The sequence below is a fragment of the Lipophrys pholis genome (assembly GCF_963383615.2).
Source record: "Lipophrys pholis genome assembly, chromosome: 14".
Classification (NCBI taxonomy): Eukaryota; Metazoa; Chordata; class Actinopteri; order Blenniiformes; family Blenniidae; genus Lipophrys; species Lipophrys pholis.
Genome location: NC_137633.1, coordinates 7,416,885 through 7,440,367, shown reverse-complemented (window position 1 = coordinate 7,440,367; position 23,483 = coordinate 7,416,885). Strand labels below are relative to the sequence as shown.

General features: G+C 42.7%; 3 protein-coding genes across 3 annotated transcripts; 2 read left to right on the top strand and 1 right to left on the bottom strand.

Annotated features, from left to right (window-relative positions):
* Nucleotides 1–897: 897 nt before the first annotated feature.
* nrde2 (NRDE-2, necessary for RNA interference, domain containing) lies at nucleotides 898–12,057 on the bottom strand. The gene is made up of 19 exons (XM_080479577.1): nucleotides 11,972–12,057; nucleotides 10,647–10,752; nucleotides 9,783–9,986; nucleotides 9,558–9,698; nucleotides 9,159–9,424; nucleotides 8,440–8,660; nucleotides 7,854–8,078; nucleotides 7,549–7,738; nucleotides 7,234–7,367; nucleotides 6,826–6,946; nucleotides 6,525–6,700; nucleotides 6,261–6,432; nucleotides 5,949–6,169; nucleotides 5,359–5,854; nucleotides 4,168–4,568; nucleotides 3,932–4,071; nucleotides 3,627–3,768; nucleotides 1,476–1,547; nucleotides 898–1,327 (listed from the first exon to the last, which is right to left on the bottom strand). The coding sequence occupies exons 1-19, from the start codon at nucleotides 12,030–12,032 to the stop codon at nucleotides 1,202–1,204; spliced, it is 3,615 nt and encodes a 1,204-aa protein (XP_080335703.1). The 5' UTR covers nucleotides 12,033–12,057; the 3' UTR covers nucleotides 898–1,201.
* A 2,575-nt stretch (nucleotides 12,058–14,632) lies between these two features.
* Nucleotides 14,633–18,758, top strand: LOC308119536 (tubulin beta-4B chain-like). The gene is made up of 6 exons (XM_080479589.1): nucleotides 14,633–14,790; nucleotides 14,899–15,007; nucleotides 15,813–15,923; nucleotides 16,080–16,324; nucleotides 16,411–17,078; nucleotides 17,161–18,758. Exons 1-6 carry the CDS (start codon nucleotides 14,734–14,736, stop codon nucleotides 17,315–17,317), a joined length of 1,347 nt encoding a protein of 448 aa, XP_080335715.1. The 5' UTR covers nucleotides 14,633–14,733; the 3' UTR covers nucleotides 17,318–18,758.
* Nucleotides 18,759–20,814: 2,056 nt separating this feature from the next.
* On the top strand, nucleotides 20,815–23,483 carry LOC308119537 (tubulin beta-4B chain-like). Its single transcript, XM_080479590.1, has 6 exons — nucleotides 20,815–20,955; nucleotides 21,102–21,210; nucleotides 21,751–21,861; nucleotides 22,117–22,361; nucleotides 22,448–23,115; nucleotides 23,203–23,483. Exons 1-6 carry the CDS (start codon nucleotides 20,899–20,901, stop codon nucleotides 23,348–23,350), a joined length of 1,338 nt encoding a protein of 445 aa, XP_080335716.1. The 5' UTR covers nucleotides 20,815–20,898; the 3' UTR covers nucleotides 23,351–23,483.

Here is a 23,483-nt window from a genome sequence, read left to right as displayed (position 1 = left end):
GCTGATGTTTTTGTAAAGTGAACCTGCTGCAGGTGTCAAATTCTACTAATTGTTCACTGTGGCACAACCGAAAAGTGGCATATTCCAGTATTTCATTGGAAACAATACATTCTTATGGGGTGGTGGTTTGAATGTAGATTGCATCTTTTAGGAAGGATAAACAATTTATACTACCTGAGAGATTTAATACAAAGGTCACTCGCCTGAGAAAACACATTGTAGAGCAGCCACACAAACTGTGACGGACTAGATTGAGTTACACCGGGTTTTATTTAGGCGGAAGGATACGCCATAAACCTCGCGACTGACAGCTCTTTGGAAATTGCGGGTTTGGGTTTGGTAGGCCGATTGTGATTGCACAGTTCAGAGCCGCAATATGCCGGACGTTGTATGGAGGCCGCTGATTGGCTCGGGCGGATCTGCAATGCGTCAAACCACGGCGCGGCAGTGGTTGCAGGGGAGCGTCTCCTCAGTGCTGTGGACAACATGTCCACTGATACCGATTGCTGAGAGGAGGCAGGCGGATACTTACAGGTGGTTAACAGGTGTGCTGCTAAACAACCTGTATGGAGACCCCGAAGATGCAAATAAATTAGGAAATATATAAAATAGAACTCAAGTTTAAAAAAAATATAATTTTATTTTGACAAATTAAAAAAAATAACCAATTCTGACAAATTCTGGAGCAGGGCATGGACTAAACTCCATGCTATAATTTGTTACATTATGAAAGACCTTTTTTTATTAAAATTTTATATTCTGAGTAGTAAACATTACAGGAGATGCTTCCTGATTACCATCAATTTAATCACCATTAGCAGTGGAAATTCATTGAGATTTTAAGACAGTGTAAATTTAAATGTATGTCACATTTTAATCTAAATTTTTTTGTTTTTTATAACATCGATTTTTCACAGTAAACCATTATCCCACTGTAAAATCACCCCAACAAACCACCACACAACACAAGTTAATTTTTCATTTATTGATAATTCCAGGTACTAAAATACAGCTTTAACAGTATTAAATCTTTTTTGTATTTCTGAACATTACAAATAAAGAACTGCAACTATTCAATACTGCAGCCTTTCACTGTGGCTGAGTTTTGAGAGTCCTGTTCTCGCCATCAAGTCTGCCAGTGTGTGGGTTGGCATGTTGCCAGGGAAGAAAGTTCTTGAATGAGGTGTGTGTGTTTGTTTGTTCAGTCTTCAAGAAGTATATCCAGCTCTTCCAAAGGCAGCCTCAGCCGGAGCTCTTTCTCTGTCATCAGGTCGACAAACTCCTGCAAATGCTCGGGGAACAGCTGCACTGCGTCCATGTACAAACCCTTGATGGCGCACAGTCCACGTGCACATTTGCATAAAGGCAAATCGACAATAACATGCAGACAAAGACAGAAAAAGAGCGTTACAGCTTTAAAGTGACGAGGAAGACGGGTACTATCTGTTGTAAGGAGAAGGACTTTCATGTCTCACCTTTGTCCAGGGTATGTTCTGTAAGGCCTTGTAGAAAATGCCTTTTGCTTGATGCACCTTTCCCTCGGACACCTACAAATTCACACACAGTACGCACACATTACGTCCACAAAACATGTACGCAAGACTTCACTGATGACGATCAATATTTGAATATCTAAAGTGGCGATGGGGAGGATTAGTCTAGATAAGCTGCTGCTACCAAATGTGTGCTTTTCTATTTAATTCTAAGTCTAGAGTAAATATTTGTGAAAAGAAAAAACAAATGACACACAAAATAATATCAACTACATTGCAAGACATCACAGGCTTTTCCCATCGCCATCAGCACACATATTGTGTACCCAAGATTTATTTCAGGAATAAAATAAGTGCAATGGGAGCCGGCGTGGTGCATCATGTGGCAAGAGTCATGGATGCTACAAGTTAGTTGTCAATATTTGACTTAGGGTAGGGTAAACGTGTAAATATTCTGTGTCTGACCTCGAGCATTTTAGAGCAGCCACACATTTTGTGTCATAAACTTGTTCCAATTCAGGCAGTTTATTGAGGAATGCCTCGTCTTCTTTAGAGACTCCCATAACCTATAGCATATTTGTCCGGGCACTGAAGCTTTTGTTCTGCTTGACTGCACTCGCGGTGTACTGGAAACCGAGAAATAACGGCCGGTGCTTAGAGCTGTCCTTGAATGCCTCTTTGGTAAGCAGGCATAACAGTCCCTCCTGCTGCGAACCCAGCTGCTCACATTAATGGACACCAACGCGCGGTACAAAACCGTCCGTGGAGGATTTTCTGTTCATTTAGTGTAAAACACTACAAAATTATGGGAAAACCCATTTTCATTCATATTTTGGCATAACTGTTGAGTCTTTTTCTAGCCACGATTGTAAATGGATGTGACTTCATGCCAACTTTGCAAGCATCACATCAACAAATTGGTATATTTCCATTTTACTGATCTGATTTATGATTTCCTTTTTTTTTTTTTTTTTTTTACAGATAATAGTGTCATGAACGATGTAATGGCAATAATAACTTTATTTTGTTTTGCACCCTTCAAACACATAGTGCAGCCCAAAGTGCTTTACATAAAATAAGAAAACAAATAAGTATAGTCAGAAAATAAGACATTAAAAACAGGACAAAATAATAAAAAGGTAAAAAAAAATAGCATAAAGGCAATAATCAAATCAATGAAACATGTCAAGATTAAGAGAGAAGGTGATATAAAAGCAAAAGTAACTTATGAAAAGCCATATAAAAGACAATAAAAGAAACAGGCAATAGAAATATAACACCCAAAAACTTGTTATTTAAATTTTTTTTTAAATACTTTACCCAAAAGGCAAGTTTGCTATTGGTCTATATAAAATGAATGATTGAAATATCAAGATTGCTTTTTTCTCCAGGTGGGGAACAACCATAGCGGTTTTTAATTACTTAAAGTGTTTACTTCCAAAGAAGAGTTAACCGTCCTTCATCAATCCTCAAGCAAGCTGCCTATGACCTTTGAAAAAACAACAAAGGAAAAACTAAACAGTACGAATATGATCCAGTGAGCAGGGAGATGACTTCATCTGTAAAATGGTTGTGTGGAGTTCCACTAAGAAATTGGAAGTGACATGACACACCCTGAATACCAATACGATGGCACACTGCTGCGCAGCTTGTGCCGTCAAGTTAGAGCCCTGAATATCCATTTTCAATTGTTCAGGTAAAGTCAGAAATCCTTTTTTTTTTTTTTTAATTCCCCTTGAAATCATATTCTCAGTCTGGTGAATAGATAGAGGAGGAAGTAACTAGGTTAAAGAGCTCACTGGTCACGTTCTTTTAATGATTGTTAAACACTTTATGTAAAAAAAAAAAAAAAAAAAAGAAAGAAAAAAAGGTTCCTTTTAACTGTTTTTCTCCATTAAAAACAAACTCATGACACCATCTTGTGGTGTACACTAGTATTACAAATCAGGGTATCACTGGGTTATTGTTTGCCATAGACATCTTTGAGATGATGTTGTTCCTTCATAATCTGCTGATTATTTTACAGCATATAAAACTGTGGCTGGCTGATGGAGATGGCTGGACAACGTCGAGTTTTCTAAGGGCATTGCTGGTCAGGGATAAGAAATAATAGTCATGTATTTGCTGTCTCACCAGGAAGTGGATGTACATCCTCCAGAGGAGAGGACAGTGAGCCCCCATCTCTGTTGCTGTGGAACTTTCAAACAGACCACGAATGCGGTTGCTGAGGCCGTTTTCTGGCAGGATGGACAAGGGATCATCATGGCAACAGGATCTATGAAGACCACAAACACAAAAATGTGATCTTTCTTAATATCTTCCGTCAATTTCAACAGATCTTCTGGGTTCATCAGGCTGAATAGTCCCGGGCAAGATTATAAAGATTTTGCCATTATGGGTATAGACTCCCTATTCGTCCTCGTCGCCTGTGAACTTACCTCTGGGCCGCATCCACCAGCTGCTTCCTCTGTTGTTCAGCAACAATGGCAAAGAGGCGTGGCACCACGCTGCTGGCCTCCCTGGTTACGGACAGGAAAAACCTACGTGCGCGGCCAGCACTATGGTAACGGTTCTCCACCTGGAACAGGTGGCACGGGGGTCATTTTCAGTAGAAGAGCAAAAAGATTGGCTCCTGCAACCTTGTGTGGTACTTCATGAACAAACGGTTGTCTACCTGTAGATATATGCTCCAGAGAGGGGCGCTGCAGGGCCATGCTGACAGGGCAGAGGTCAGCGTGTGTCTCAGGGTCGCCAGTGGAAACACACTGATGCTGCTGTGGTGCCTCAGCAGCGCCGCCTGCTGCACTGCCAGGGCCTCGCACTCCCAGGCCAGCCTGCTGACGGAGAGCCGTGGCGCTGCGGCGTGGCTGGATCCACTGCTGGCATGGTTTGCGTCCGTCTTACTCTTGGGCTGCTTGTCAGGTGTCACCGTGCGGTAGAGTTCCTCCAACCGGTCCCTGGCCTGGCTGTAGACGGCGTTGGCTGCGTGGATGCTCACTGTGAGGTACTGGAACAGAGCATAGCAGCCCACTAAACCTCTCATCCTCAGCTTCTCCCCATGGAGGTCCTCCTGGCCTGGTGGTGAGAGGATGAGAAACAACAAGAAATGAGGAACATATTCAAGTTAGTGTCAAAAGGTACCCAAACTATATGGAGAGCTTGTAGGCCATAAAATGCTAGAATTGTCCTCTGATACTATATTTTTTGTCCTCTGAGGAAATATTTAAATATTTAATTTGTTATTAATACATTTTCACTAGTTTGGAACTGCAGACATTTTCTCAGCCCATAACTTCAAGCTCCAGTCTCTCACTGAGCTTTGGCAGGCACCAAGGCCAATTATTTAGGGGATCAGCTTTTCACAGTAATATGATGATTTTGGCCATTTTGATTGTAACAAAGCCAATAACTTGCTGATATTGTAATGAAAACGTGAAAGATTTTGACAACCATAACATAATGTTGTAGTGTCTGTATCCTGAATGAATGAATATCATGGCTGCACAATCCACTATACCTATTTTAGACACACAAACCTGCATTTCTTTCCAAGAAATACAGTCTTATTGATGAATTATTAAGATTTTGGCTGCAGTTATTATCCTTACTATTGAAAAGTTCTTACATTATTGGCTCTATGATATTTAAAATGGTTTAAATTATGACATTATTGATAGGTTTTACATAGATCGTTACGTGCCTATGACGTAAAGGGAAACAAGGAATGCTTCAGTTTATAAAAAATTATGCAGAGTATGCAGATTTTGTAGGAAACGGGCTTAAATGAGAAGGTAGTTTCTTTGTGAGCCACGTGTGGCACATTTATCTCACTGATAGAAAGACAGAGTTTGTTTGGAATTTGGACCTTTTTTACTGGATCGTGGATTTTGCAGATTTTGTTCCAGGGCGGTCAAGCTGGCAGTCAGGGCCTGTTCATAGGACTTTCTTGCTTTTAGGATGGAAACTGTGGTGAGAGCCTGCGATGGCGGAAAGGAGGAGGAGGCGGTTCCTTCAGTCAGCCTGGACAGTACGCACACGGCCGGGGACGTGGTCACGTCCGCCAGTCGGCCCCCTTGCTCAGCTGCTGCTTCCTCCACCTCCAGCTGGGCCCACAGGAGGCACAGCTCACACAGCGTGGGGCTGCTCAGCCCTCTGCTTCCCCCCATTGCTGTGGCTGTGGAGAAGACTTTGCGGGCCTCGTCCAGGTTGCCCAGCATCCACTCCAGGTGGGCGTACTCCCGCCACAACACCAGAGAGGAACGGTTGTCTGGTTCTTTGAGCAGACGCTTGGCGACACGCTTGCTGCTCTTGCCCTGAATGCGAAGACGCTTTTTGTTGCCGCTGCGCAAACATCGCAGTACCTAATAAGCACACACAATAAAGAAAATGCATCAATCTAAATGGATTCTCATGCAATTTCAGTTTTAAAAAACTGTCGGGTAAAACAATGCATACCTTCAGCTTCTCGTACTGGATCCAGCTGAGTGTCAGATACGATTGATGCAGGGGAGGAAGCACAGGTTGGACCATACCGAATATATCGGTGACAAACTTTTCCCCTTGCTTTCCAAGCCCCATCCACTTCCGCGTTCCTTGGAGGGTTACTGTGTGACCTACAGAGTTAACCCCAAGGTCGGGTACGTCGTACGAAGTCAGAGGGTGTCGGAGCTCATTACCTACGAGGCAACACAGAACCAGACTTGGTGTTAAATGTCTTACAGAATGGCCCCCGTATGCGATTATTCTCTCTGACATTGATAATTTTACCTTGAGTGAGGAAGGACAGGTTCTCTATGATCATGCCAGGCTGACAGGGGGCAGCAAAGACCACAGGGTCCACTGGCAGACCCAGGAAAGACAAAAAGTGGAGAAGAAAACGGAGCTGGAGTTCCGGCGAAGACAGACAAATCAAGGATGGACCGATGTCATCAAATAGCACCTAAAGATGGGGGGGGGACAGAGGTGAGGAGGTCAAACAAAGTGGTGCCATCACAGAACAACGGCACTAATAACTGACAGCTGCATATGGACCTGTCTGTCAGGGTCCTCACAGTCTTCTTCTGATTGGCCTTTAGCCTTGTCCGGCCTCCAGGGCAACCACTGAGCAGCTTCACGAGACGACTCCACGTCCAGCCACACAGCCCCTCTGGGCAGGCTCCTGTCCTTCACCTCCTCCTCATCCTCCTCCTCCTCCTCTTCGTCCTCCTCTGTGGAGATGCAAAGACAAAAACCACGCTGTCATTTCCGTCCAAAAACCAATGCACATCTCGTCAACTGCAGTTGAACTAATAACTGATTTTACCCTGCTTATGTGTGCACGCGTGTGTTTTACCTTCATTCGGCTGCAGCCAGCCTCCACGCTCCTGTTGGTGCATCCAGGCTTTCCAGCCTCTGGCCCCCAGCTCCCCAACTCTCGCCTCCCCGCTGTCCCAAAACGGCTCAAAGAAGTCAACCTGAAACAAAAAATTATCAAAATTGATAAGCAATGAAGAAAATAAAAGCAATTCCATCTTTCCATTTATGTTTACTACTGCTTTATCTAACTTAAGAGTCTCTGGGCACTGGAGCCAATCCCAGCTGACTATGGAATAGTCATGGATTGGTTACTGTTCCATTACATGGAAAACACACCATTTTGGACACTTTTGAGGTTTCAGATTCAGTCAGCAGTAAATCAGTTAAATTCAATGTCATTTTATCATAAAACAAAGGAACTTTACATGTGTGTGAGTGTGCGTACCTGCTGCTTGGTGGACATTTTTTGTACACTGTCAGGCTTGTAGAATGTAAATTCAATCATGGCATGAAACAGGGAAATGGCCTTCTCTGCGTGACCAGCCTGACGCAGGAAATGACACTGCTGGGTAAAGATATCTGTACAAAAAAACAAAACAAAAATAATCACCCAGTGTCAAATAAACACTAGTCTCTGAGTCATCTGAATCACAACAACTGGCTAATACACATCATCTTGGAATTGCAGGAGTGTCTGTCTAGAGAGACTAAACACTGGCCAGTCCTGACAGAAAGCGAGCAGAATGAAGATTTCATTTACCCAACATATCCTCCTCAGTTCCGGGCAGAGCTGGATGAGAGACCATGCTGCCGTCTCTCACTGCACTCAGCGTGCTCAGACACTTCCCATATGCAGAGTTCACCTTGGACACAGTAAAGTTACTGAAGTAGCTCTGTGTGAAGAGAAGATACTCCTTCCATAGGGGGGCGCTGTTCGGGTGGAGGAACACCTGGAAGTTACGAAAAAACACGTCGGTTTAATGAGCGCAACTGGACGTTTAGGGATAGAGGGAACCAAAGGGGCCAATCATGGAGCAGTTACGAGTACAAATACTGTGAACTTACCAGTTTCTTCCATTCTTTAGCCAGGACTGCAGGCTCCAACAGCTCTTGGCAGATCCTGAGCCTCTCCAGTTGCAGAGCTACGCAGGTGGGGTTTGTGGCGATGGCACGATCCGCAATGCTGAGCTTTTTCTCCAGGACCGCTTTGTAGGAGGCCTTCCGGTGTTCAGCCGATTCACTGCCCTGTTGCCCCTCTTCACCCCCAAACACTGCTGCGCTTAGCTCGTCCTGCGGGTGGACAGAAGACAATGAAGATGGTGGAAGAAGAACCCAGTCAAACTACTAATTTTGCGATACAAGAGTAATTCTTGCATATTTGATTTTTATTTTTTATATTCCCTACGAGGAAAAAATTGATTATATGTTATTCACGACTATATTATAACACGGGCCATTTGTTCCACAAGTTATATTGTGGCAGCAGGGAATTGAGCTTTGTCAAACTCACAACTTCTCTGGGTTGTTTTCTTGAGCGAAACACTACAAAACTCGCTTGTTGTGTGGTGGAAAAGAATACAAACCACACAATCGTGAAGCGTCATGAAGCAGTATGTGTGCGCGTAACAATAAAGTAGGGAGCGGAATGTACCTGGTATCTTATGAACTGGAGCCACAGCTGTGTGTCGGTCGGCTGCTCTCTGAGCCTCCTGTTGAACTCCTCAGTCCTCCCCGGCAGAAATGAGGCGCTCTCAGTGTCCGTCTGCGTCTCCGGCTTCTGCTGCTCTTGCTGCCCTTTGCCCTGGAGCCAAAGGGCGGTGGAAGAGTCGTACACCCCAAGAGGATTTACAGTTGACGACTGCCCTCTGTCAGCTGCATTCAAGGATTGTAGATTTTTATAGGAATACAAATGAAGAGATAACGTTAAGATCACGTAAATCTCGGCCCTCCACAGCTGTCCTTGTTTTTCCATGATGCACATTTAAAAAAAATTAAAAAACAAATAATTGAACACCCTTGTCACGGGCAGTACTATGAACAATCCATCCCTGTGATACAATGTGTTTGTATTAAATCCATGTCACCTTACAACACAAGACACACAACAGAATCAATTGAAGCTTCTTCTTACTCTGTGTAATTGTGGCTTGTATGGATTGTTAAGAAATATAATTTTTTTTAGAAACTCAATAAATCTGGCTTAAATTTTAATACAATTTTGTTTCCTCTTGTATTTATGTTTGAATGCCTTTACTTTAAGCGTACTGTTGCTCTCATGAAGAAACTCCAGTTTCAGTTTAAATTTATAAACAATAAAAATAAAATACAAAACTGTCATACTCAAAAAAAACATTTATGTAAATTATGTACCTGTAAGTCCTTTGTTGCTTGCATCAATGTCACTGAGAGGGAGGAAGGAGGTGGGGCTGACGGCATCACTGTCATCAAGACTTGCTGCTGTTACTTGAATCGGAGGCTCACACCTCAGCAGCTGTTGGCTGATTTTGGAAAAGTATCTGTCTGCAGTATGCTTGCTGTCCCCGCCTTTCTGTTTCTTATTCTTCTCCGACTCCTCCCAGCTGACTCCCTGAGTACGAGAGTCCAGACCCAAGCATGATCTACCTTTTCTCTTATACCTGTGTGGGACACAGACACACACACAGACACACACACAGACAAATCAGATCTGATATTTCTGTTCTGAGAAGTTACGAATATGATTAAGTTGAATAGTCACTGAGCTAGACTGTAATCAAATGTGCATCTTACCTGGTAACATCTCCTCTGTACAGAGACTTATAAGTCCAGTTTGCGGCGTCAGGTTTGCGGTCGACGCAGAACGGCTGCTCTGTGGATGACTGGAAATCATCCAACCAACAGAAACAAGTTGCTAGTGAAGCAACCTTCTGCCTGTATAGATGAACACACACCACCGTAAAAACAGAGGCTAAAATCAAGGTAGTGCTGATGTGTGTAACATAAAAAAAAAACTACCTTTCAGGCTCTTCTTTCTTTTTCAGGTCGCTGGGGTAGATGGTGTCTGAGTCGGATCCACTGCTGTCCGAATACCTCCCGCTCTTCTTCTTGTGTTTCTTCTTCTTTTTCTTCTTCTTTTCATGTTTCTTTTTCTTCTTTCTGTGTGACACATAGTCCTCTCCATCTTCCTCACTCTTCGCCCCCTCTGGTGAACTCACATCTCTGCCAGCAATAAAAATGACAAGGTCATATTAAGAGACACGAAGAACACACATCAACCATTGTGCTTCAATGAAGTGATTTCTAAACACTAACAGGGGGATTCACTGTGAAGTTTAGGAGATGGTCCTTAAGGCATTGCTTGTTAAATTACGTGGTGCAAGTTAAAAATGGCTCGTATCAGCTTCATACTGACTGAGTCTGCTCCTCTAACTTATTTCCATGTATTTTATTTAGGTCTTAACTTGTTTGTTGTTATTAATATTATCATCTTTATTCTCCTCGTTTGTTTTTTAAGACTGCTGCTGGTCCAATTTTAGTTTCTTCTGTTATCTAAAAGCACTTTTTTTATATATATATATGTGCAGATGTTATTCTGAGATTTTATCCAGATATTTTCCTACATGTTAGAAGATTATTTCTGTGATCTATGAATGACTGAATTATGAGAAGAGGTAGTTCTAAAGCAATCAGTGGTGACAAAAATTGCATGGCCATGATGCCCTGAAAATGAGTGGGAAAAAAAATTGTGTTTTCTTTTTACCACCCGATGTTCTGATATTTCAAGCATTTAAATTTGGCTCTTTGATAAATCACACATTGGATGATTGAATAATGATAATAAGACCAACAGTAAATAGAAGAAAACAGCAAATGAAAGACCTTTCTTGCCTCTTGGTCACCGTCTCATTGGAATTCCCCAAAAATCGACTGTGAAGGGACACAGCATCCGCACTTTGAAAACTCTTGTTATTCAACCAGTCTAATTCTGAAAGGAGAGCACACAGACAAAGCATTTCTTCAGTTTTCACATTATGAGGATCAATATAAGTGTATTCTTCAGAAGAGTATAACTCCATCAGCTCAGCATGGACCAGGAGGTTTTAGAGCACTTCCTCATTCTGTCTGCTGGTATTAGACATAGAAATGCAGGATTTTGTTTCCATTCAAGTGGCAAAAACCTTCAGAATGCATTTTCTACTGTGCTGTGTTGGCATGCAAATTAAACACTGAAAATAATGTGTGCACCGTTGTCAATAGTAAGACGAGAGACTACACCCACAGTACAGATGAGCTAAACGCCACTATTCCTAATAGTTTTTAAGCTGCACTCTTCAAGGGGTCTCCACAGCAGATAATCTGCCTCCTTTTTTTTTTTTTAATCATTCATTTATTTCAGGCATGTCACATTTCAAACATTTTGTGCAGATACACCTTTTCACCTTATTCACTGCTTCAATATCTATATCTTCTTCAACTACATTCATAAATCGTCTCTGCGGTCTGCTTCGTCTCCTCATGTCTGGTATCTCCAACTTTAATACACTTTCTTAAATACAATCCTTCTACACTGGTCATTTTCAGCTCTGTCCACCCAGGTCACGACTTATGAGAATCCCAGCATCCTGACATCTGCCACCTTCAGATCATAAAACGGTAAACAGAATATTAGGTGAAAGCACCAATGTTGTTGCTTAGTTGATGGGAACTTAATCAAAGTGTCTTAGTTATTCCGGTAAATTTGTAAACACCGTGGCTTTAGATGACAATGTCTCTGATTGAGCTGCAGTATTAGATATAACTGCAAATCATACAAAAATTGACTGAGAATAACGGGGAACGGTAAAAAAAAAAAAAAAAAACTCCCTTTAGGTACAATGACTGTGAAACAGATCATCTTTTGCGCCTGTACCCTCATTAGTCGACCCTAAACGTTAGCTATTAAAGAACACACAGGCGACTATTTGCAAAGAAGTAGTTTACACCACGACACTCAACATGAACTTTGCGGACTAAAACACGATATTCTGTCTTTAAGAAAAGGACCGTGGTAAACTGTTATTTAACAAGAACATGTCGCTCTGTCTTTCCGCTTCAACGACAGTCAGACGTCGGAGCTTCTAATAAGAACGTTTGTTTACCACGCACTGACAGCAGAGTTAGATACAAGTGTCGGCAGAACATCGTGGATTGTGAGGCGGGTTCACCTATGGATGAATCTTCAGCTCTGTTAATCTCCACTTCTGCAAAGGCTGGAAACAGCGCCATGATGGGGTCGCATAAACAGTCGCTTGACAATGACGTCACAGCGCCGCCGCTGCGTCATTTCCTACTCAAGTAGGCTCAATTCGATTTAATTTAAGCCAATTATATTGAAATGTGTTATTAAAACAGTTTTTTTTTTTTCGATTTCGTCGTTAAACAGAAAATTACAGTCTTTCTTTATTTCAAATAATCTTTTCCAATATTACACATGAACACAGAACAGCTGAGGGCCATGGATTTTAAAATAGTACTGGTACCATCAAGCAGAATAATGCACAGATTACAGTGGATGACTCAAAGTCTAAAATACACAGTTATTAAGAGTATTTGTGGTAATTCCATTCCCCCAGTATTCCTCTCCTTTCTCATTTTGAAGTCGCATTGTAACAGTCAGAAACTCCATCTTGAGAGTCAAGTTTATAATGTGTTTAAGCAGCGTCAGGGTGGGGGCATCCTGCTGTATCCAGCATTTGGTTATTGCTTTTTTACTTGCAGTCATTATTATCTTCAAGAGGTTATGCATCTCTTTTATAAAAGCCTTCACAAGGTTTTTCAAAGGTACAGTGAGACAAAAGATCAATCCCCGGCTAAACACAAGGCTCCTGATATAAATTTGTTTACCTCCTAGATTTATTTCAGGCAAGACCATAATATATGAAAGAAATCTGCAGAAAACCTTTCTTCAACACCCTCCAGCAAGACACCTGTGGAACCACTTAATCTTGATTATAGAATTTTTGGTGATAAATATCTAATAAGATTCCTCCAGCAGAAATCCTTCAATCGTAAAGCAATACATATCACAATGATATCAAATATGTTTCTATATGGAAATCTCTTTCTTTTAGACAAAACCATAAATCTATTTGGGATTAGGTTTGACCCCTTATTTCTATTATCGGTATTAATCTTTTTATATGAATGTTTATATTGACCAAGTATAATAACTTTTACTTACTTAGAAAACTATTGATCTGTCTATTGTTGCGCCCCTTAGAATTGAATTATTCTTGCTCTCTTGTTGTGGGTTTATTAAAAACTATTTTTGACCTAATATGTTCAAGTTTGGTTATAAAGTTTGAGAAGTTGCAACAGTATGGATGCATTATAACGTAATGGCAGTGGCACATTGTCATTAGGCCTAAGAGCCTGACATGCTGTCATGTTCACTGTTGGATTTGTCCAGTCTTCGGCAAATAAGAGCTGTTTGGAAGCGGCAGAGATGATTTTTCACTTGCTTCACATTTGCAATCTATACACTCAGCTGTGCTTTTCAAACCACAATGCATCATTTTATCAAGTGTGGAAGAACTTAACTGGGTTGAATTTAATCAAGCTTCTTCAAACATCTTTTGAAAGTTAGTTCACATTCTTAACATGTCAAATGACGACTTGTACAGGAATCAGGTTTAACTTGTCGCTCAGGTGAACATCCTGCACATGATTGACTGGAAAGCAACTGAAAGTACTGAGATAGACAATATGTCAGAATCTGCCTAATCCGTCCCACACACTGGGATGGATTTACACCTTTTGAAAAATATGAATAATAAGCCATCAGGAAACAGACAGAACAAAAGTATGATAACAACTTATCTTACTTGGGTTTGGCTGCATGGATATTTGAAAACTCAGGTTTGGCAACAGACAACAGGACCCTGTATAGTCTCCCCATCTCTCCACCCACTCCTGCTCTCAGCCTGCATCCAGACTTGAAACCTTGATATTTCAATGAAAGTATAGGCACAGTAAAAGTTGACTTATTTTTGCAATTTCATGACTGGTGTCAACCAATCCTGTTCTTTTAGCCAACAAGCTGTCGATTTTTGATTCAATTGATGTCATCATTAGAAAAATGTTTTGTCTGCACTTTTCTTTTCACTTTTAAAAACATTCCCAGTCTTTTTTTTTTTTTTGTTCTTTCTCAATGTCAGTTTTGATGAGCGTTTCTAGCAATGGAGGTAAAAAAAGACCCTAATAACATGTGCAAATCAACACATACCAGTTGAAAAATACTTATATAAACAAGCTTATTTGTAACAGTGACTCAAAGTCTACTTAACATCTTGACACTTAAAGCCTACCAAAGAAAATAAAGATACAATCTCAAATAAATCAGTAGCTGACACATTGTTGACAAAGGGAATAACATCTGAATACAAGTTTTAAAATCCCAGTCTATTTGATTTGCGGCTTTTTGTTGTTTCAGGTGTTTTGTTTTCTTGCACAATGCATTTGTGACATGTACAGGTGGGAAAGGGGGTTATATGACAATACTTCATATAATAAAAAAGAAAACCCACTATTTGCAGCCCTGATTGGAATTAAGGACTGTTCTGACATGAGGATAAGTATGTTTGATTAATTGACTGCTTGTGAATAAACTTCCGTTGGAGCCAAATGTGCTGCACGCCTCTTTGACATTTGACTGTGGAATTCTTGTCTTTCCAGTTTAAAATCTGTGTAAAAGGCGCTCCTTTCAAGGCATTGGAGACAGCTCGCTGTCCAATCAAACGTCAGAATGGTTTAAACCAATTAAATGATGGGATGACTTTGACTGACGTGCGCTCTGTCCAATCGGATGAGAGCCCGTCTTTCCAGGGGGCGGCGCTGTCTGCCTCAAGTGAGCTCATCAGACAGAAGCTTCACAGTCCGAGAACAACTTTTACTACTTGTCCGCACCAAGTTTGTCATTTCCTTAAAAATGAGGGAGATCGTTCATCTTCAGGCCGGCCAGTGTGGCAACCAAATCGGAGCTAAGGTGAGAGGAGCGGATGAAATGTAATGATCAGAAGGCGTGACTGTGGTATTTCAGACTGGGACTGGCAAAACAGTCCAGCACTTTAATGCAGACACTTTATTTCTCCAGTTCTGGGAGGTGATCAGTGATGAACATGGCATCGACTCCACCGGGGATTACCACGGAGACAGTGACCTGCAGCTGGAGCGGATCAACGTCTACTACAACGAGGCCTCAGGTTCGAGTCCCTGTGCGCCACTCCACGCATGATAAGGCGTGTCACTTCCTCGTCCAAAGTTTGCGTAGTGCAGAGGTTATCAAACAGGAGCGGCTTTCAAGAACATGACCCAACATTCAGGCGGTAAATCCGAGGTATTTGAGGCCTGCCGCACCTTGTTGCCGCACCTGCTTGATGTGCCTGCAGTTGGCGCAAGCAAAACACCGTACTTTACAACTTTTCATGATGATAAACTAAATCTTCTGTGATGGACTGTTGGGCGGAAATTATGGTTCAGAGTTTGGTGAACACAATTTAACATTTGATTCATTTTATTTATTTATTTTTACATTTAAAGGCAGGCAATTGAACAAAGAACAGTAATAGAAGACTTCGTTTTAGTGGCCAGAACAGGATTCTGCAACCTTTTATAACCAGAAGAGAGCCGTCTTTGTCACTTTCCACCTAATTAAATTTACCTGCAGCCAAAAAACATGTTGAACCATTAAAATGAGGTGAACACAGCTCTGATCATACGCTGTGTTATGTTGCATCTAAGAAGTTTCAATTACAATTTGGGATGATAAACATTTCAGCTCTTCTTGTACCCAATTTCCGAGGTTTCAGCTTTCTTTTTCAGCATGTTTTAGATGATTTTGACCGTTTCAGCAGTTGCCGACCCCTGGGCTGAAACTAGTGTTTGTGTTCATTTCCACTCAGACTGTCATTATGTAATCAAACTTGGCAAAAGCAAGCAGCATATTTGACATAGATTGTATCAGATAAATATGTTTAATTTGTTTGTGTGCCATGTTGTCTTCGCCAGGTGGCAAGTATGTCCCCCGTGCAGTTCTGGTGGACTTGGAACCAGGCACAATGGACTCAGTGAGGTCTGGTCCCTATGGTCAAATGTTCAGACCTGATAATTTTGTCTTTGGTAAGCAGTTTGGAAATTTGAAATTAACATAAAAAAAAAAAAATGGGATTGAGGGGAAAAAAGCTGAAATTATTGCACAAGGATTTTTAATTTTTTTTAGAAATGGTTTATTCTGAGTACATGCACTACTCATAACAATTTGTTTGTCTTGTTCAGGCCAGAGCGGTGCAGGAAACAACTGGGCCAAAGGCCACTACACAGAGGGTGCTGAGCTGGTGGACTCTGTCCTTGATGTGGTGAGAAAAGAAGCAGAAAGCTGCGACTGCCTGCAGGGCTTCCAGCTCACACACTCCCTGGGAGGAGGTACGGGCTCCGGCATGGGAACGCTGCTCATCAGCAAGATCCGGGAGGAGTATCCAGACCGCATCATGAACACGTTCAGCGTAGTGCCGTCCCCCAAGGTTCGGGCGCGTCCCTGTAATTGTGAGAGTTTGGCTGTCCGCCTGCTCTAACCCTTCTCCCTTTGTTCCCTCTCTCCTGCCTGCAGGTGTCGGATACGGTGGTGGAGCCGTACAACGCCACCCTCTCCGTCCACCAGCTGGTGGAGAACACGGATGAGACCTACTGCATCGATAACGAGGCTCTGTACGACATCTGCTTCCGCACGCTGAAGCTGACCACGCCCACTTACGGAGACCTCAACCACTTGGTGTCGTCCACCATGAGCGGGGTGACCACCTGCCTGCGGTTCCCCGGCCAGCTCAACGCCGACCTGAGGAAGCTGGCCGTCAACATGGTGCCATTTCCCAGGCTGCACTTCTTCATGCCAGGCTTCGCTCCGCTGACCAGCCGGGGCAGCCAGCAGTACAAGGCGCTGACTGTCCCCGAGCTCACCCAGCAGATGTTCGACGCTAAGAACATGATGGCGGCCTGTGACCCCCGCCATGGCCGCTACCTGACAGTGGCCGCCATCTTCAGAGGCCGCATGTCCATGAAGGAGGTGGACGAGCAGATACTGAATGTGCAGAACAAGAACAGCAGCTACTTCGTGGAGTGGATCCCCAACAACGTCAAGACGGCCGTGTGCGACATCCCTCCGCGCGGCCTGAAGATGTCTTCCACCTTCGTTGGGAACAGCACCGCAATCCAGGAGCTGTTCAAGCGTATTTCGGAGCAGTTCACCGCCATGTTCCGCCGCAAGGCTTTCCTCCACTGGTCAGTTACTTTTAGCCTGTTTCTCTCCCGGTGATACTGATGTATCACTTTGTGATTTACTGTTTGACCTTCTCTTCTGCAGGTATTTGGGCGAGGGGATGGATGAGATGGAGTTCACGGAGGCCGAGAGCAACATGAATGACCTGGTGTCAGAGTACCAGCAGTACCAGGACGCCACTATCAACGAGGAGTATGAAGAAGAAGAAGAAGAGGAGGTGGAAGAACAGGAGTACGTTTAGACACTTTCTCTTATATACAGCAGTTTAAGCCAGACATCACGGATCAAACATGCCATCATAACTATCGGCAGAAGAAATGACACACAACGAGGTGGCCATAACTGAAACAATTGGGCAAAACAGTGCAGATGCGTTGGAACCAGAAATGCCACAATTGATCAGCTCAGAATTTATTTTTGTTTAGAATCAACAAAATGTGCTCATTAACATTTGAGAATTCTAAACATGTGCACAAACTATAAAAAAAATGTTCAGTCTTGTTTTGTTCAGATTGTCTTAAATGTTTAAATTTGCTGCCTTACGTCCTCTGTGCCAAAGATATTTATTACGTTAAAGTAATTCTGAAGAACCGATAACGGTATACTATAGTTCCACTGCCCTATTGTCACTTTCTAAAGTCTTAATTCATGCTTGTTTGTCTCTTGTTGTTAACATTGTGTTGACACTGGGCAACTGTCCTGGGTGCCCTGTCCTCAGTCCTATTGTAAAACTGACAACAGATTCATCACTTGTTCATATATTAAACAACGATATGGGTTTTGCATCATGAACCATATCGATTCAAATTCTATACTCCTTTATCCACTTTGGGCCACTGGGTGGCGCCAATCCCAGCTAAATGTAGGTGAAGTCATGGCACAATCTCACAAAAGTCACACATTGAATTTCAGGTCACCAATTAACCTCACATACATGTTCCTGGACTGTGAGAATATTCATGGCCATATCAGGGGTTAATCTTGGTCTGCTGCTTTGGGGTCTTTGGGGGGGAAAAATAAAAGTTTACTCATTTGTGGAGATGCTGGAAACAACCTCAATGTTGTCATATTGCATGGAAAAAGAGCCTCAGGAACACAGTAGCACTGGCCAGCCTCAGCAATAGAGGGATTATATTTTTATACATAGTCAATTAATTTATATACAGTATTAAATATATTAATGATGTGTGGTACAAGCTCTGAATCCAGTTGCCACTTTCATGTCTTGGCTTTATCCACCAAAAATAGTTGTTTTTTCCGCTGAAATGATTTTGTCACTGCTTTCTAGGATGTCAATGGCTGGACATAAATTTGAAGAAAAAAAGTGAACAAAACAAAAATCTACTTTGGACTTCCTACTGTGGGAATGTATTGACAAACAAAATTAAACATGGCTCTCATCCCAAAGAAAATGACGTGTGTCTATGTGTTTTTGTTGTACTCCCACAGGCGCTTCCACTGTTATCTTGCCACATGCCAGAATTACGTCAGCACCTTCATTACTCATAATGTCGACTCTCTTGATCTTTTTAGTAAAACTTCAGGTGCACAAATCCAGATTCAACACTCCCTAAAATTGCCTTAGTTGTTTTTCACTGAAAATGAATCAAAGATCTAATTGTCACCATGTGTTGAGGAATAAAAGTTATCGTCTTTGTATATGTTCAAGTAAAGTGTTGCGCAACATCTTCTGTTTTATCTTACCCACTGAATTGATAAGAACTGTGTCACTTGAGTGTTTCCTTTGCTTACAAAAACCCCAGTTACATCCATACACAAGATTAATCTGTACTACTGCTCACTGAGGATATTGACACGGTCTCACAGAGCTTCTTGCAAGAACAATACACACATATTAGTAGAAGCATGTTGGAAACCGTTTGCCATTATATCCAGTGTCATGCATAGAACAATATTACATGGTTGAATATTTCTTTGTTGTGTCAGTGCCTCGTAGTAGAGTCCGTACTAAAAAACAAGTGACTTAGGAAAGTTGCTTGCTTTTAATTATTTTATTTAGGCTTGTCATGTTAAGATGTCGGTAGCTGTGTTGTCCCCAGGGTTTAATACCAAAGCTTGTCTGGTGAAGCTGTTTTCAGGACTTGTCAGGGTGCGTCTAATACACCTTGATGGCAGAGTGAACAGCTCCGATGGAAGAGGTCTTTGCCCTGTATGTTGTTGAGGATGACTGACCTATGGGTCTTGATGTCACTCCTGAAGTGAAAGTCTGGCGTTTCCTGGTGTTATAGCCACTGTGGGCCACCAGATCTCAGCTCCATGTGGGCAATGCTGACTCGACTGTCAAGTTGATGAAGCCTGAGCTTTGTTATCAGCAACAGGAAGCACACACAGGCAAATTTTGATGGTACTTACAGTTGGACATATTCAATGTTGCTTTCCATATTCAATGACCAAAAAAATGTCTATTGCGATTTAAAAGTAATTTGAAATATACACCCTTCCTGTTTATAGATATTATCCACGTCAATGAATATGAGCAATAGTGTGGGCAGAAGTTTGGTTGTAATAATGGTAAGGCAAAGTCTTAATGATAAACCTGAAGAAATATCTTTCTATAAGTGTGTGAAGGATTTAAAAGAGAAAAAAAACCCTTATTAAATTATACGCCAAATATTAGGCTCGTGCTTAAAATGACCACAAGGCCTTTTGCACCCTGCTCGCCAGGAGACTTATTCTATTTAAATGGAAGGATGCCCGGCCTCCTACATATGGCCAATGGATAAGGGAAGTCATGCGCCATATTCATTTAGAAAAAATTAGATATACCATTAGGGGGTCCACCAGAAAATTCTATATTACCTGGCAGCCATTTATCTCTTTTGTGGAAAACATGGCAGCTGCCAATATTGAAACATAACCCAAGTGACTATGTACCTGTTATTTTTAATTTTCCTTTTTGTTGTCAATATGTTTACAAATGTGCTTAGTAAGCTTGCAGATGGTCCAGTAACTGTGGGTGGGTGGGGTGGGGTGGGGTTATTGAGAAATTCATGTAAAAGTTCTGTGATTATATTGTTTATTGGTTGTATTTGAAAATAAAAAGACATTGTTCAAAAAAAAAAAAAAAAAATGACCACAAAACCTTGGTATGGCGTGATTAAATTACTCCATGAGAGGTGCAGTTCTGTTGGTTTGATATTTACAAACAATAGTGGAAATGATTTAAATGTAAAGGTTTTCTTTGTACTATAAAAACAGCTATATGGACTGATTTTTTATTAAAAAAATAAAAACAAAAATAATAATAATTAATAATAATAATAATACATTTGATATTCAAGCGCATTTCATAACACTCAAGATCACCTCAAAAAAGTTAAAAAAAACATCAAAACCAATACAAGACAGAACAAAACACAGGTAGTATAATAATAAAATAATGAACTATTCCTGAAATGTGTAGATTTAAATGAAGAATAGCATTATTCTTCTTGTTGTTCGCTACAGCTTTACTAGAAGTGAAATGAATCTCCCATTGTTGTTTAGTTTGAATCACCTTGCAACAGGCTGATCCCCCAGAGACGCGCTTGTGTTGTCACGTCGAATACACATTGCCATGGTAACCCAGCCTTCCACAACACTGTCCAATCAAAAGTCGAGCTGAAGTTTACATGACCAATCAAGTGCGTATCCACCTTTGACCGACATTCGTTTCCTCCAATCAGCTTCAAGCACTGGCTACATTTGACAGCGTGCCCGCCTTCTCAGGTTAGTCCGTTGCTGGAGCTCTGTGGCGGGTATAACTTTTCACTTTGCAGTCGCTGTTTGGAAGTTTTGTGGAATTTCGACGAAGGAAAAAAAATGAGGGAAATCGTTCATCTGCAGGCCGGCCAGTGTGGCAACCAAATCGGAGCAAAGGTCAGGACAGTTTAAATTTGAGTATCGTCTTGTGAAGGCGTCGGTTTGTGTTTATTAAGGGATAGCTCAGGAATCTAATGCCCGCCGCACAGTTAGACCGGCGGAGGTGAGTCCCGACAGGTTTTAATCTCTTCTCCTGTGTGCAGTTCTGGGAGGTGATCAGCGACGAGCATGGCATCGACCCCTCCGGGACCTACCACGGGGACAGCGACCTGCAGCTGGAGCGAATCAACGTCTACTACAACGAGGCCACAGGTACCTGTGTGTGTGTGTGTGTGTGTGTGTGTGTGTGTGTGTGTGTGTGTGTGTGTGTGTGTGTGTGTGTGTGTGTGTGTGTGTCAGGTAATTCAAAACTAGCCAGGACGCCTGCAGCCAGTTCTGGGGACATCCGGCAGGGGGCTCCATTGTGTCCAAGTATAAGCAGCTAAATGGGCTTTTCTTGTAGTGCGCTTCCTGGTTACTGTCGTCACGGTCTCCAGGACACAACAAACCGGCCAGAGAACAAGCTGACTCTTTGACTCCACTCCTGATACATCAGAGTTGCTTTTTAACTTAATCCACAGCCATATGCTTATTTTCTGATTTCTCCACAATGAGGAGATGAATATATGCAAATTCCCAATGTAGAATTGTCCAAAACATAATATTAGAGTTGGGAAAACATTGGTTGACATTATTTGCCCATCTGGAAATTAACATATATTCTTGCATATTTGTTGCCAGAGAGAGTGGAGGGAAAGCAATGCTTTGTTTCATGAAATAATTGAACTATGTGTGGCATGTTGTCTTCACCAGGTGGCAAGTATGTCCCCCGTGCAGTTCTGGTGGACTTGGAACCAGGCACAATGGACTCAGTGAGGTCCGGTCCCTACGGTCAGGTGTTCAGACCTGATAACTTTGTCTTTGGTGAGCAGTTTTATGTTGGAATCTTTAATTTAAACTCCTATAGGGCTGTGACCAAAACCATTGAATACATTGCACCCACAAAGGTCATTTGTGAAAAATATTTAATGTAAAGTTAGAAAAGTTGAGCTGTTTTAAATAAAAATGGTCCAATTATGAATATACCCGAACTTTAAAGTCTAAGAAAACAATTCATGAACTGTTGTTCAGTGGCTGTATTTAATGTCGGCGCCTCTCACTGAGTTTTGTCTTGTTCAGGCCAGAGCGGTGCAGGAAACAACTGGGCCAAAGGCCACTACACAGAGGGTGCTGAGCTGGTGGACTCTGTCCTTGATGTGGTGAGAAAAGAAGCAGAAAGCTGCGACTGCCTGCAGGGCTTCCAGCTCACACACTCCCTGGGAGGAGGTACGGGCTCCGGCATGGGAACGCTGCTCATCAGCAAGATCCGGGAGGAGTATCCAGACCGCATCATGAACACGTTCAGCGTAGTGCCGTCCCCCAAGGTTCGGGCGCGTCCCTGTAATTGTGAGAGTTTGGCTGTCCGCCTGCTCTAACCCTTCTCCCTTTGTTCCCTCTCTGCTGCCTGCAGGTGTCGGACACGGTGGTGGAGCCGTACAACGCCACCCTCTCCGTCCACCAGCTGGTGGAGAACACGGATGAGACCTACTGCATCGATAACGAGGCTCTGTACGACATCTGCTTCCGCACGCTGAAGCTGACCACGCCCACTTACGGAGACCTCAACCACTTGGTGTCGGCCACCATGAGCGGGGTGACCACCTGCCTGCGGTTCCCCGGCCAGCTCAACGCCGACCTGAGGAAGCTGGCCGTCAACATGGTGCCATTTCCCAGGCTGCACTTCTTCATGCCGGGCTTCGCTCCGCTGACCAGCCGTGGCAGCCAGCAGTACCGGGCGCTGACCGTCCCCGAGCTCACCCAGCAGATGTTCGACACAAAGAACATGATGGCGGCCTGTGACCCCCGCCATGGCCGCTACCTGACAGTGGCCGCCATCTTCAGAGGCCGCATGTCCATGAAGGAGGTGGACGAGCAGATGCTGAATGTGCAGAACAAGAACAGCAGCTACTTCGTGGAGTGGATCCCCAACAACGTCAAGACGGCCGTGTGCGACATCCCTCCGCGCGGCCTGAAGATGGCTGCAACGTTTATCGGCAACAGCACCGCCATCCAGGAGCTGTTCAAACGCATTTCGGAGCAGTTCACCGCCATGTTCCGCCGCAAGGCTTTCCTCCACTGGTCAGTTGATGAATTTACACTGATGCATTCTGATCTGCAGGCATTTTATTAAATCTGTGATTCACCTTCTTACCTTCATTGCTGCAGGTACACGGGTGAAGGCATGGATGAGATGGAGTTCACGGAGGCCGAGAGCAACATGAATGACCTGGTGTCCGAGTACCAGCAGTACCAGGAGGCCACAGCCGAGGAAGAGGGCGAGTTTGAGGAGGAGGCTGAAGAAGACATGGCTTAAAAGCTGTTTCTGTAAGAAAGAAATCCACGCTGCTAATCTGAAAGCAATGTCAGTTACTCTCGGTACATCATGTGGAGAGTAAAACATTTGTGATTCGATGGATTTTAATAAAGCTTATATGACTTGGTACTAC